Raw genomic sequence first — 14,486 nt, forward strand, 5'->3', positions numbered from 1 at the left:
GGGGCCCTAGGGGGACTGGGAGGGACTGGGGGGATACTGGGAGGGACTGGGATATGCCGGGAGGGAACTGGGGGGAACTGGGATGGACTGGGGGAACTGGGGGGCTCTAAGGGGGGACTGGGAGGGACTGGGAGGGGCTGGGGGGGTACTGAGGGGGTACTGGGATATACTGGGAGAAACTGGGAGGGACTGGGGGCTTCTAGGATGTACTGGGAGGGACTGGGGGGGAACTGGGAGATACTGGGAAGAACTGGGAGAGAACTGGGGGGAAATGAGAGGGACTGGGAAGCACTGGGAGGGACTGGGATATACTGGGAGGGAACTGGGGGGAACTGGGACGGACTGGGGGGACTGGAGGAACTGGGGGGGCTCTAAGTGGGGACTGGGAGGGTACTGGGGGGCACTGGGAGGGACTGGGAGGGGGTGGGGGGCAGTGGGGATGTTCTGGGGGGGACAGGGGGCGCTGGAGGGGGTCCTAGGGGGGACTGGGAGGGACTGGGGGGATACTGGGAGGGACTGGGATATGCCGGGAGGGAAGTGGGGGGGAACTGGGGGCGACTGGGGGGACTGGGGGAACTGGGGGGCTCTAAGGGGGAACTGGAAAGGTGCTGGGGGGTACTGAGGGGGTACTGGGATATACTGGGAGAAACTGGGAGGGAGTGGGGGACCTCTAGGATATACTGGGAGGTACTGGGGGGAACTGGGATGGACTTGGGGGGGACTGGGGGAACTGGGGGGCTCTAAGGAGGGACTGGTAGGGACTGGGAGGGACTGGAGGGGACTGGGAGAGACTGGGATATACTGGGGGGGAACTGGGGGGAACTGGGACAGACTGGGGAGGACTGGGGGGACTGGGGGGGGCTCTAAGTGGCGACTGGGAGGGGGTGGGGGGGAGTGGGGAGGTTCTAGGGGGGACTGGGGGCGCTGGGGGGGGGGGGTCCCAGGGGGACTGGGAGGGACTGGGGGGATACTGGGAGGGACTGGGATATGCCGGGGAGGGAACTGGGGGGACTGGGGGGGACTGGGGGGGACTGGGGGAACTGGGGGGCTCTAAGGGGGAACTGGAAGGGTGCTGGGGGGTACTGAGGGGGTACTGGGATATACTGGGAGAAACTGGGAGGGAGTGGGGGACCTCTAGGATATACTGGGAGGTACTGGGGGAACTGGGATGGACTGGGGGGGACTGGGGGAACTGGGGGCTCTAAGGAGGGACTGGGAGGGACTGGGAGGGGCTGGGAGGGTACTGGGAGGGCACTGGGATATACTGGGAGAAACTGGGAGGGAGTGGGGGGCCTCTAGGATATACTGGGAGGGACTGGGGGGCACTAGGAGGGACTGGAGGGGACTGGGAGAGACTGGGATATACTGGGGGGAACTGGGACAGACTGGGGGGACTGGGGGGACTGGGGGGGCTCTAAGTGGCGACTGGGAGGGTACTGGGGGGCACTGGGAGGGACTGGGAGGGGGGGGGGGGAGTGGGGAGGTTCTAGGGGGGACTGGGGGCGCTGGGGGGGGGGCCCTAGGGGGGACTGGGAGGGACTGGGGGATACTGGGAAGGACTGGGATATGCCGGGAGGGAACTGGGGGGAACTGGGACGGACTGGGGGAACTGGGGGAGCTCTAAGGGGGGACTGGGAGGGACTGGGAGGGGCTGGGGGGTACTGAGGGGGTACTGGGATATACTGGGAGAAACTGGGAGGGACTGGGGGCTTCTAGGATGTACTGGGAGGGACTGGGAGGGGTACTGGGAGGGCACTGGGAGGTACTGGGAAGAACTGGGAGAGAACTGGGGGGAAATGAGAGGGACTGGGAAGCACTGGGAGGGACTGGAGGGGACTGGGAGGGACTGGGATATACTGGGAGGGAACTGGGGGGAACTGGGATGGACTGGGGGAACTGGGGGGCTCTGGGGGGGACTGGGAGGGACTGGGGGGTACTGAGGGGGTACTGGGATATACTGGGAGAAACTGGGAGGGACTGGGGGGCCTCTAGGATATACTGGGAGGGACTGGGGGGCACTGGGATGGACTGGGGGGGACTGGGGGAACTGGGGGGCTCTAAGGGGGAACTGGAAGGGTGCTGGGGGGTACTGAGGGGGTACTGGGATATACTGGGAGAAACTGGGAGGGACTGGGGGGCCTCTAGGATATACTGGGAGGGACTGGGGGGCACTGGGAGGGACTGGGAAGAACTGGGAGAGAACTGGGGGGGAAATGAGAAGGACTGGGAAGCACTGGGAGGGACTGGAGGGGACTGGGATATACTGGGAGGGAACTGGGGGGGAACTGGGACGGACTGGGGGGGACTGGGGGAATTGGGGGGCTCTAAGTGGGGACTGGGAGGGTACTGGGGGGCACTGGGATGGACTGGGGGAACTGGGGGGGCTCTAAGGGGGGACTGGGAGGGACTGGGAGGGGCTGGGGTGGGTACTGAGGGGGTACTGGGATATACTGGGAGAAACTGGGAGGGACTGGGGGCCTCTAGGATATACTGGGAGGGACTGGGAGGGACTGGGAGGGGTACCGGGAGGTACTGGGAGGGTACTGGGAGGGCACTGGGAGATACTGGGAAGAACTGGGAGAGAACTGGAAGGGGAAATGAGAGGGACTGGGAAGCACTGGGAGGGACTGGGATATACTGGGAGGGAACTGGGGGGGAACTGGGACGGACTGGGGGGACTGGAGGAACTGGGGGGGCTCTAAGTGGGGACTGGGAGGGTACTGGGGGGCACTGGGAGGGACTGGGAGGGGGTGGGGGGGGCAGTGGGGATGTTCTGGGGGGGACTGGGGGCGCTGGGGGGTCCTAGGGGGGACTGGGAGGGACTGGGGGGATACTGGGAGGGACTGGGATATGCCGGGAGGGAACTGGGGGGGAACTGGGGGGGACTGGGGGGACTGGGGGAACTGGGGGGGCTCTAAGTGGGGACTGGGGGGTACTGAGGGGCACTGGGAGGGACTGGGAGGGGGTGGGGGGGGGGAGTGGGGAGGTTCTAGGGGGGACTGGGAGAGACCGGGGACATACTGGGAGGGAACTGGAGGCACTGGGAGAGGCTGGGGGGGCTCTAGGGGGGACTATGGGCACGGGGGGGGGTACTGGGACATACTGGGAGGGACTAGGGGGGCACTGGGAGGTACTGGAGGGGAGTGGGTGGGAACTGGGAGGGGACTGGGAGGGACTGGGATACACTGGGAGGGACTGGGGGGCACTGGGAGGGAACTAGGAGGGAAATGGGGGAGCACTGGGATGTACTGGGGGGACACTGGGATGTACTGGGAGGGACTGGGAGAGGGTGGGGGGAAGTGGGGAGGTTCTAGGGGGGACTGGGGGCACTGGGGAGGCTCTGGGGGGAGAGAGGGGTACTGGGAGGAATTGGGAGGGACTGGGAGGGGAACTGGGAGGGACTGGGCGGCACTGGAAGGTGCTGGGAGGGCACTGGGAGGGACTGGGATATACTAGGTGGGAACTGAGGGGAGACTGGGAGGGACTGGAGAGGCACTGGGCGGGGACTGGGATATACGGGGGGGAGGGGTGTGGGACTGGGATATACTGGGGAGGTACTGGGAGGGAACTGGGGGGCACTGGGAGTAACTGGGAGGGCAGTGGGAGTTACTCGGGGTCACTGGGAAGGCACTGGGAGGTCACTGGAAGGTTACTGGGGATTACTGGGAGGATACTGGGAGTTACTGGTTGTTACTGGGGGTAACTGGGAGGCTCCTGGGAGTTACTGGGAGGTTACTGGGAGGTCACTGGGGGTCCCTGGGAGTTACTGGGAGGTTACTGGGAGGTCACTGGGGGTCCCTGGGAGGTTACTGGGGGTTACTGGGAGTTATTGGTGGTAACTGGGGGTTACTGGGAGATGCTGGGGGGTCACTGGGGGTTCCTGGGAGGTTACTGGGAATTACTGGGAGTTCACTGGGGTCCTTGGGAAGTTACTGGGGGTTACTGGGAGGGTCTTGGGGGTTACTGGAAGCTCACTGGGAGTTACTGGGGATTACTGGGAGTTACTGGGGGGTCACTGGAATGTTACTGGGAGTTACTGGGAGCTCACTGAGGTCCCTGGGACGCTCCTGGGACGTTACTAGGAGTTACTGGGGGTTTACTGGGGGTTACTGGGAGGGTCTTGGGGGTTACTGGAAGCTCACTGGGAGTTACTGGGGATTACTGGGAGTTACTGGGGGTCACTGGAATGTTACTGGGAGTTACTGGGAGTTACTGGGAGCTCACTGAGGTCCCTGGGAGGCTCCTGGGACGTTACTGGGAGTTACTGGGGGTTTACTGGGGGTTACTGGGGGGTCACTGGGAGTTACTGGGGGTCACTGGGAGTTACTGGGAGTTACTGGGAGCTCACTGAGGTCCCTGGGAGGCTCCTGGGACGTTACTGGGAGTTACTGGGGGTTTACTGGGGGTTACTGGGAGGGTCTTGGGGGTTACTGGAAGCTCACTGGGAGTTACTGGGGATTACTGGGAGTTACTGGGGGGTCACTGGAATGTTACTGGGAGTTACTGGGAGTTACTGGGAGTTACTGGGAGCTCACTGAGGTCCCTGGGAGGCTCCTGGGATGTTACTGGGAGTTACTGGGAGTTACAGGGAATTACTGAGAGGTCATTGGGGGTTACTGGGAGGGCTCTGGAAGGTCACTGGGAGTTACTGGGATATACTGGGGGTAACTGGGAAGTTACTGGGAGCTCACTGGGAGCTACTGGGGATCACGGGGAGTTACTGGGGTGTTACTGGGAGCTCGCTGGGGGTCCCTGGCAGGCCCCTGGGACGTTACTGGGAGTTACTGGGAGTTACTGGGATATACTGGGAGGTTACTGAGGGTCCCTGGGATTTACTGGGATGTTACTGGGAGGCTCCTGGGGGTTACCGGGGGTTACTGGGAGCTCACTGGGAGCTCACTGGGAGTTACTGGGAGCTCACTGGGAGCTCACTGGGAGTTACTGGGAGTTACTGGGAAGGTACTGGGGGGTTACCTGGAGTTACTGGGAGGCTCCTGGGGGTTACTGGGGGTTACTGGGAGCTCACTGGGAGCTCACTGGGAGTTACTGGGAAGGTACTGGGTGGTCACTGGCAGTTACTGGGAGTTACTGGGGGTAACTGGGGTTTACCGGGAGATACTGGGGGGTCCCTGGGAGTGTACTGGGAGGTTACTGGGAGGTTACTGGGAGTTACTGGGGATCACTGGGAGTTACTGGGGTGTTACTGGGAGCTCGCTGGGGGTCCCTGGCAGGCCCCTGGGACGTTACTGGGAGTTACTGGGAGTTACTGGGAGCTACTGGGAGTTACTGGGAGTTACTGGGAGTTACTGGGAGGTTACTGGGAGTTACTGGGGATCACTGGGAGTTACTGGGGTGTTACTGGGAGCTCGCTGGGGGTCCCCGGCAGGCCCCTGGGACGTTACTGGGAGTTACTGGGAGTTACTGGGAGCTACTGGGTCCCTGCCAGGCCCCTCCCCCCCCCCCGCCCGTTTTGGGATTTTTGGCCCCGGCCCCGCGGGGTAAAAATAGGGCGGGGGGGGGGGGGGGGGGGGGGGGCGGGGCCGGGGGGCGGCCGGGAGGGGACAGCGGCGGCGGAGCCAGGTACAGACCCCCCCTGCCCCCCCCCCCCCGGGTCACCACCCCCCGGTGTCACCCCCCCCATTGTCACCCCCCATTGTCACCCCCATTGTCACCTCTGCGCCCCCCCCATTGTCCCCCCCGTGTCACCCCCATGTCCCCCTCGTTCCCCCCCCCCATTGTCACCCCTCCCATTGTCATCCCCCGTGTCCCCCCCCTTTATTTGTCACCCCCCCCCCATTGTCACCCCCCTCATTGTCACCCTTGTGTCACCCCCCCTTTGTCACCCCCCCCCTTGTCACCCCCCGTGTCCCCCCTTATTTGTCACCCCCGGTGTGCCCCCCCCCATTGTCACCCCCATTGTCACCTCTGTGCCCCCCCATTGTCACCCCCCCATTGTCACCTCTGTGCCCCCCCCCCCCATTGTCACCCCCCGTGTCCCCCCCCCCAATGTCCCCCCCCCCATTGTCACCCCCCCCCCATAGGGGCCCCACGGGTCCCTCCCCCCCCTTGGGGACCCCCCCCGGGGTGGGGGAGGGGAGGCGTGGGGGGAGGGGCGTCCCCAGTGGGCGGGGGGGGGCGGGGGGTTCAAGGTCACGTCTCCACGGCGACGGCCGTCGGCCTCCCTTTTGCCCAATTCCGCTCGGTTTTGCCCGATTCCGCCCCGTTTTGCCCAATTCCGCCCGCTTTCACCCCATTGCGCCCACCCCCCCCACCTCACCCCCGGTTTTTGCCCAATTTTGTTGGGTTTTGGCCCAATTTGGGCCCGGTTTCCCCCATTAGCACTCCTCGTATCCCTTTTTGTCCAGTTTTTGCCCAATTTTGCCCTATTTTTGCCAATTTTTCCCTGTTTTGCCCAATTTTTGCCTGTTTTGCCCCATTTTGCCCAATTTTACCTGATTATACCCAATTATGCCCGATTTGGCCCAATTTGGCCCAATTTTACCTGATTTGGCCCAATTTTGCCCGATTTTGCAGAATTTTGCCCAATCTTTACCCGATTTTGCCCGATTATACCCAATTATGCCTGATTTTACCCAATTTTGCCCAATTTTGTGCAATTTTTGCCCAATTCTGTGTGATTTTGCATGATTTTCTCAATTTTGCCCAATTTTGCCCAACTTTTGCTGATTTTGCCCATTTCTGCCTGATATTTGCCCAATTTTGACCAATTTTGACCAATTTTGCTAAATTTTGCCTTATTTTTCCCAATTTTACTCATTTTTGTCCAGTTTTTGCCCAATTTTTGCCCAGTTTTTGCCAGATTTTATCGAATTTTGCCCAACTTTTGTCCATTTTGCCCCTTTTTGCCCCATTTTTGGCGATTTTTCCCAAATTTTCCCAGTTCTCCCCGATTTTTCTGTTACCCAATTTTGCCCATTTTTACCCAATTTTGCCCTATTTTGCCCCATTTTACCCTATTTTTTCCCAATTTTTCCTGATTTTGCCCAATTTTCACCCTATTTTGCCCAATTATCCCCAATTATGACCGATTTTCCCCAATTTTGCCCGATATTACCCAATTTTCCCCGATTTTTCCCAATTTTGCTTTATTTTGCCCAACTTTTGCCCAATTCTTTCCCAATTTTACCCAATTCTGCCCATTTTTCTCCCATTCTCGGTCCCGGCTTGGGGAGCAGCAGTCGCACACGCGTGTGATGTCACATGTGATGTCACACAAGCGTGTTGCACGCGTGTGATGTCACACGGGGGCGTGTCCTCACGCGTGACATCACGTGGAGGTTTGCACATGCATGTGTGACGTCACGGGAAGCCTTGCACACGTGTGTGACGTCACATGGGATGTTGCACACGTGTGTGATGTCACATGAGGACTTGCACACGCGTGTGCGATGTCACATGAGAGGTTAAACGTGCGTGTGACGTCACGGGAATCCTTTTACACGCGTGTGTGACGTCACATTAGCAGTAACACACGCGTGTGATGTCACATGAGGACTTGCACACGCGTGTGCGATGTCATACAAGGGCTTGCACATGTGTGTGATGTCATGGAAGTCTTTGTACATGCGTGTGTGACGTCACATGATGGGTTACACACGCACGTGTGATGTCACATGAGGAGTTGCACACGCGTGTGCGATATCACATGAGAGGCTACACGCGCGTGTGACGTCACGGGAAGCCTTTTACACGCGTGTGTGATGGCACATTAGCAGTTACACACATGTGTGACGTCACATGAGGACTTGCACACGCGTGTGTGACATCACGGGACACCTTTTTACACACGTGCGATGACGTCACATGAGCGCTTACACCCCTGTGACGTCACACGGGGGGGGGGGGGTGTCGCACACGCGTGACCTCCCACGAGGGGCCACCCAGCCCCTTGCACACGCGTGTGCGCTCTCCCCGCAGGCCACGCGTGTGTGCAGGTGGGGGGGTCCCACCATGGCCCCCAGCACAGGGGTCCCGGAGGAACGCGACCGCTTCCACTACGGTGAGTGCGGGTGCACACGCGTGTGCAAGGGGCACATGTGTGTGAGACCATGTGGGTGTTGCTGAACACGCGTGTGTGGGTGAGCACACGCGTGTGGGTGAGCGTATGTAGGTGGGGGAACAGGTGGGGGTGGGGGGACACGTCTTGCACACGCGTGTGCTGCTCCATTTGCGTGTCTAGAGCATGGTTGCACACGCGTGTGTGAGGGAACACGTGTGTGTGTTGGTGAACACGCGTGTGTGGGTGAGCACACGCGTGTGGGTGAACTCACATGGGTGGGGGAACTGGTGGGGGTGGGGGAATTCCTGTTGCACACGCGTGTGCGGCTCCGTTTGCGCGTCCGGAAGATGGTTACACACGCATGTGTGTGTGAGGGAACACGCGTGCGCGGTTGAACACGCGTGTGCGTGTGATCACACACGCGTGTGCAAACACGTGGGGGTGGGGGACGCGTGTCGCACAGGCGCGTGCGGCTCCTTTTGCGTGTCGGGCACGCGCTCGCACACACGTGTGCACGGGGGGGGACACGCGTGTGCACACGCGTGTGCATGAGCGTGCCCCCCCCCCCCCCCAGACTACGAGTCGCTGCGCATCGGCGGCCTCATCTTCGCCGGGGTGCTCTTCCTCCTCGGGGTGCTCCTCATCCTCAGTGAGTGGGGGGGGGGAAATGGGTCAAAAAGCGCCGGAAACGGTCAAAAATACGAAAACGGGCGCGAAATAACCCCAAAGCGGCCCGAAATAAGCAAAGCGCTGGGGAACAACCCAAAAAGGGCCTGAAGTAAGCACGTGGCTGCGAAGTAACCCAAAGTGTCCTAAAACGGGGGTGAAAGAACCCAAAAAATGGCCCGAAATAAGCAAATTGGCACAAAACAACCCAAAAATGGCATGAAATAAGTAAATTGATGTGAAATAACCCAAAAAGCAATCCAAATCGAGTAAATGGGTGCGAAACAACCCAAAAAGGGCCTGGAATAAGCAAGTGGCTGTGAAATACCCCAAAAAGGTCCCAAAACGGGGGTGAAAGAACCCCAAAAATGGCTACAAAATAAAGAAATTGGCACAAAACAACCCAAAAATGGCACAAAATAAGTAAATGGCTGTGAAACAACCTAAAAACAGCCCCAAACAAGCAAAGAGCCCCAAAACACCCCGAAATCACCAAAAAGTTCCCAAACCACCCCAAAACCACTCCAAACCACCCCAAAATCACAAAAAAGCCCCAAACACCCCAAAACAACCCCAAAACAACCCCAAAACACCCCAAAATCATAAAAAAGCCCCAAACTCCCCCAAAAACCACCCCAAACCACCCCAAAATCACAAAAAGCCCCAAATCACCCCAAAACTACTCCAAAACCACCAAAAAGCCCCAAAACAACCCCAAACCACCCCCAAAATAACCAAAATCACCAAAAAGCCGCAAATCCCCCAAAACCACCCCAAAACACCCCAAAATCACCAAATACTCCAAAACCCTCCCAAACCACCCCAAAACACCCCCAAATCACAAAAAGCTCCCCAAACCCCCAAACCACCCCAACCACCCCAAAACCACCAAAAAGCCCCAAATCACCTCAAAACCACCCCCAAAATCACCAAATCACCAAAAGCCCCAAATCCTCCCAAAACCAGCCCAAAACACCCCAAAATCACCAAATAGTCCCCAAACACCCCCAAACCACCCCAAACCACCCCAAAATCACAAAAAAGCCCCAAAACACCCCAAAACTACCCCAAAATCACCAAAAAGCCCCAAAACACCCCAAACACCCCAAACCACCCCAAACCACCCCAAAATCACAAAAAAGCCCCAAAACACCCCAAAACTACCCCAAAATCACCAAAAAAGACCCAAAACACCCCAAACACCCCAAACCACCCCAAAATCACCAAATAGCCCCCAAACACCCCAAAATCACAAAAAGACCCAAAACACCCCAAAACTACGCCAAAACCACCAAAAAGCCCCAAAACCCCCAAAACCACCCCAAACCACCCCAAAATCACCAAATAGCCCCCAAACACCCCAAAACTACCCCATAATCCCAAAACACCACAAAATTTCTAAACAGCCCCCAAACACCCCAAATCCACCCCCAAACACCCCAAAATCACCAAAAAGCCCCAAAACCACCCCAAAATGCCCGAAAATCTCCAAAAAGCCCCAAAACACCCCAAAACTACCCCACAATCCCAAAACACCCCAAAATCGCTAAACAGCCCCCAAACACCCCAAATCCACCCCAAAACACCCCAAAATCCCCAAAAAGCCCCAAAACCACCCCAAAATGCCCAAAAATCTCCAAAAAGCCACAAACTCCCCCAAAACCACCCCAAAACACCCCCAAAAAAACTGAAAATCACCAAATAGCCCCAAAACACCCCAAAACTACCCCACAATCCCAAAACACCCCAAAATCGCTAAACAGCCCCCAAACACCCCAAATCCACCCCAAAACACCCCAAAATCCCCAAAAACCCCCAAATCCACCCCAAAACACCCGAAAATCACCAAAAAGCCCCAAAATCATCCCAAAATGCCCCAAAGTAACCAAAAAGCCCCAAACTCCCCAAAAACCACCCCAAAACCCCCCAAAATCCCCAAAAATCACCAAATAGCCCCAAACTGCCCCAAAATCACCAAAAAGCCCCAAACCTCCCCAAAACCACCCCCCATTTCACCTCTTCCCCCCAGGCCGCCACTGCCGGTGCAAGTTTGACCAGCAGCCGAAGTAACTGGGAGCACTGGGAGATACTGGGGGGCACTGGGAGGGGACTGGGGGCACTGGGGGAGGAACTGGGGGCACTGGGAGAGACTGGGAGGGAACTGGGAGGGACTGGGAGGGCTTGGGGAGGGGACCTGGGGGGGACTGGAGGGAACTGGGAGGAACTGGGAGGGGAACTGGGGGGACTGGGAGGGAACTGGGGGAACTGGGAAGGACTGGAGGGGAAGTGGGGGGTACTGGGGGGAACTGGGAGGAACTGGGGATAACTGGGGTGGGATTGGGGGGTTACTGGGAGGAACTGGGGGTAACTGGGAAGGGAATGGGGGGCACTGGGGGTAACTGGGAGGGACTGGGTGGGAACTGGGAGGGACTGGGAGGGCTTGGGAGGGGACCTGGGAGGGACTGGGGGAACTGGGAAGCTCTGGGAGGGGGCTGGGGGTAACTGGGAGATCTGGGAGGGGAATTGGGGGGACTGGGAGGGAACTGGGGGAACTGGGAATAGACTGGAGGGGAACAGGGGGGAACTGGGGGGCACTGGGAGGAACTGGGGGTAACTGGGAGGGGATAGGGGGCACTGGGAGTAACTGGGAGGGACTGGGGGGTAACTGGGAGGAACTGGGGGAACTGGGAGGGTATCGGGGGTTACTGGGAGGGAATGGGGGGTACGGGGAGGAACTGGGGGATTACTGGGAGGGGACTGGGGGGTAACTGGGAGGGGAACTGGGGGGGACTGGGAGGAACTGGGAGGGAAACTGGGAGGAACTGGAAGGGGACTGGGGGGGAACTGGGAGGAACTGGGGGAACTGGGAGGGTATGGGGGGTTACTGGGAGGAACTGGGGGTGCACTGGGAGGAACTGGGGGGTAACTGGGAGGAGATGGAGGGCACTGAAGGTAACTGGGAGGAACTGGGCGTGACTGGGAGGGACTGGGGGGTTACTGGGAGGAACTGGGAGTGAAATTGGGGGGGCACCAGGGAAATAGGGGAGCACTGGGGGGAACTGGGAGTGAATGGAAGGTTACTGGGAGGAACTGGGGGGCACTGGGAGGAACTGGGAGTAACTGGGAGGAGATCGGGGGCACTGGGGGTAACTGGGAGGGACAAAGGAGGTTACTGGGAGGGACTGGGGGGGTTACTGGGAGGAACTGGAAGGGGACTGGGGGGTTACTGGGAGGAACTGGGGGAACTGTGAGGGTATGGGGGTTACTGGGAGGGAATGGGGGGTACGGGGAGGAACTGGGAGATACTGGGAGGGGACTGGGGAGTAACTGGGAGGGGAACTGGGGGGGACTGGGAGGAACTGGGAGGGGAAACTGGGGGGGCACCGGGGAAATGGGGGAGCACTGGGGGGAACTGGGAGTGAATGGAGGGTTACTGGGAGGAACTGGGGGGCACTGGGAGGAACTGGAGGTAACTGGGAGGAGATGGGGGGCACTGAGGGTAACTGGGAGGGACTAAGGGGGTTACTGGGAGGGACTGGGGGGGTTACTGGGAGGAACTGGGAGGGGACTGGGGGGTTACTGGGAGGAACTGGGGGAACTGGGAGGGTATGGGAGTTACTGGGAGGGAATGGGGGGTACGGGGAGGAACTGGGAGATACTGGGAGGGGACTGGGGAGTAACTGGGAGGAATTGGGGGTTACTGGGAGGAACTGGGGGGTTACTGGGAGGAACTGGAAGGGGACTGGGGGGTTACTGGGAGGAACTGGGGGAACTGGGAGGGTATGGGGGTTACTGGGAGGGAATGGGGGGTATGGGGAGGAACTGGGAGATACTGGGAGGGACAAAGGGGGTTACTGGGAGGGACAAAGGGGGTTACTGGGAGGAACTGGAAGGAGACTGGGGGGTTACTGGGAGGAACTGGGGTTACTGGGAGGGAATGGGGGGTTACTGGGAGGGAAATTAGGGGGGCACCAGGGAAATGGGGGAGCACTGGGGGGAACTGGGAGTGAATGGGTGGGTTACTGGGAGGCACTGGGGGGTAACTGGGTATGTGTGTGGGGGTCACTGGTGTAACTGGTCTCTAACTGGTTTTTACTGGGATCCCCCCCCCCAGGACTGGGGAGCCCGACGAGACCGAGGGGCCCCTGCGCCAATCGATCCGCCGTGAGTGGGGGGGGCGCCCCCTCCCCTTTAATTAACCCCCCTAATTAACCCCTCCCCCTAATTAACCCCCCCCTAATTAACCCCGCCCTTAATTAACCCCCTTTAATTGACCCCCCCCCCCGAAATTAATTAACCCTTTCCTCCCCGGCCAGGTTTATCCACCCGGATGAGATGAGCGCGGGGGTGAGTTTTGGGGGGGGGGGGGCTTTTTTGGGGTCCCCCCCCTTTTTTGGGGTCCCCCCCCCCCTTTTTTTTTAGGGGGGGGGGTCTCGGGATGGGGGGAGGGGCGGGAATAACCCCCCCAAATTTCTCCCCCCCCCTTTTGTGCGCAGCTCGAGGACGGACGGACGGACGGCGCCCCCCCCCGAATATTTGTGACCCCCCCCCCCAAAATTTTGTGACCCCCCTAAACATTTGTGACCCCCCGAATATTTGTGACCCCCCCAAAATTTTGTGACCCCCCCAAATTCCTGTGACCCCCCAAAATTTTGTGACCCCCCAAATTTCTGTGACCCCCCAAAAATTTGTGCCCCCCATTTTTGTATCCCCCTCCCAAATTTTTGTGCCCCCCTCCAAATTTTTGAGTGTCCCCCCAAAATTTTTGTGCCCCCCCCATTTCTATGGCCCCCCCACTTTTGTGACCCCCCCCCCCCAATTTTTTGGGTGACCCTCCCAAATTTTTGTGACCCCCCCAATTTCTGTGACCCCCCCAAATTTCTGACCCCCAAATTTCTTTCCCCCCCAAATTTTTGTGTGCCCCCCATTTTTGAGCGCCCCCAAAATTTTTGAGTGTCCCCCAAATTTTTCTGTGACCCCCCAAATTTTTGAGTGTCCCCCCAAATTTCTATGTGCCCCCCATTTTTGTGACCCCCCCCCAAATTTGTGCCCCCCCATTTTTGTGTCCCCCCCCCCCAAATTTCTGTGTCCCCCCCATTTTTATGCCCCCCCCCCAATTTTTTTCTGTGACCCCCCCCCAAATCTGTGGCCCCCAAATTTTTGAGTGTCCCCCCAAAATATTTGTGTCCCCCCAAAATTTCTGTGACCCCCAAATTTCTGTGACCCCCCCAAATTCTGTGACCCCCCCCAAATTTGTCCCCCCCATTTTTGTGCCCCCCTTTTTGAGTGCCCCCCTAAATTTTTGAGTGCCCCCTCAAATCCCCCCCCCAAAATTTTTGTGCCCCCACAAATTTGTGTGACCCCGCCCCCAATTTGTGCCCCCCCCCAAATATTTGTGCCCCCCCAAATATTTGTGCCCCCCCCCCAAATATTTGTGCCCCCCCCCTTGTGCCCCCCCCAAATATTTGTGCCCCCCCCTTTTTTGTGCCTCCCCCCCCAAATAAAGGCTGCACCCCCCAGGTTGTCGGTGCTGTCATGGGGGGGGGGGTCTTTTGGGGGGCTGTTTTGGGGGGGTATTTTGGGGGGGGCATTTTGGGGGGGGGCATTTTGGGGGGGCTGTTTTGGGGGGGGGGTGTTTTTGGGGGGTGTTCTTTTGGGGGGGTGTTTTGGGGGTGTTATTTTGGGGTGTTTTTTTGGGGGGGTTGTTTTGGGGGGCCTGTTTTTGGGGGGTCTTTGGGGGGTTGCTTTGGGGTTATTTTTGGGGGGGGTGTTTTTAGGGGGGTTGTTTTTGGGGGGGTTG

At 58.9% G+C, this 14,486-nt stretch overlaps 1 protein-coding gene across 1 annotated transcript; it reads left to right on the forward strand.

Annotated features, from left to right (window-relative positions):
* The first annotated feature begins 5,534 nt into the window (after positions 1 to 5,534).
* FXYD1 (FXYD domain containing ion transport regulator 1) lies at positions 5,535 to 13,308 on the forward strand. Its single transcript, XM_066987039.1, has 7 exons — positions 5,535 to 5,580; positions 7,939 to 8,020; positions 8,595 to 8,669; positions 10,716 to 10,752; positions 12,801 to 12,850; positions 13,003 to 13,033; positions 13,183 to 13,308. Exons 2-6 carry the CDS (start codon positions 7,972 to 7,974, stop codon positions 13,023 to 13,025), a joined length of 234 nt encoding a protein of 77 aa, XP_066843140.1. The 5' UTR covers positions 5,535 to 5,580; positions 7,939 to 7,971; the 3' UTR covers positions 13,026 to 13,033; positions 13,183 to 13,308.
* Positions 13,309 to 14,486: the final 1,178 nt, after the last annotated feature.

The sequence above is a fragment of the Anser cygnoides genome, chromosome 37 (assembly GCF_040182565.1).
Source record: "Anser cygnoides isolate HZ-2024a breed goose chromosome 37, Taihu_goose_T2T_genome, whole genome shotgun sequence".
Lineage (NCBI taxonomy): Eukaryota > Metazoa > Chordata > Aves > Anseriformes > Anatidae > Anser > Anser cygnoides.

Excerpts from the sequence above, each read along its gene's own strand:
- FXYD1 (XM_066987039.1), top strand. The coding sequence starts at position 7,972 with ATGGCCCCCAGCACAGGGGTCCCGGAGGAACGCGACCGCTTCCACTAC. Across the intron at positions 8,670-10,715 it reads CGGGGTGCTCCTCATCCTCA|GCCGCCACTGCCGGTGCAAG; the intron begins GTGAGTGGGGGG and ends TCTTCCCCCCAG. Across the intron at positions 10,753-12,800 it reads AAGTTTGACCAGCAGCCGAA|GACTGGGGAGCCCGACGAGA; the intron begins GTAACTGGGAGC and ends CCCCCCCCCCAG.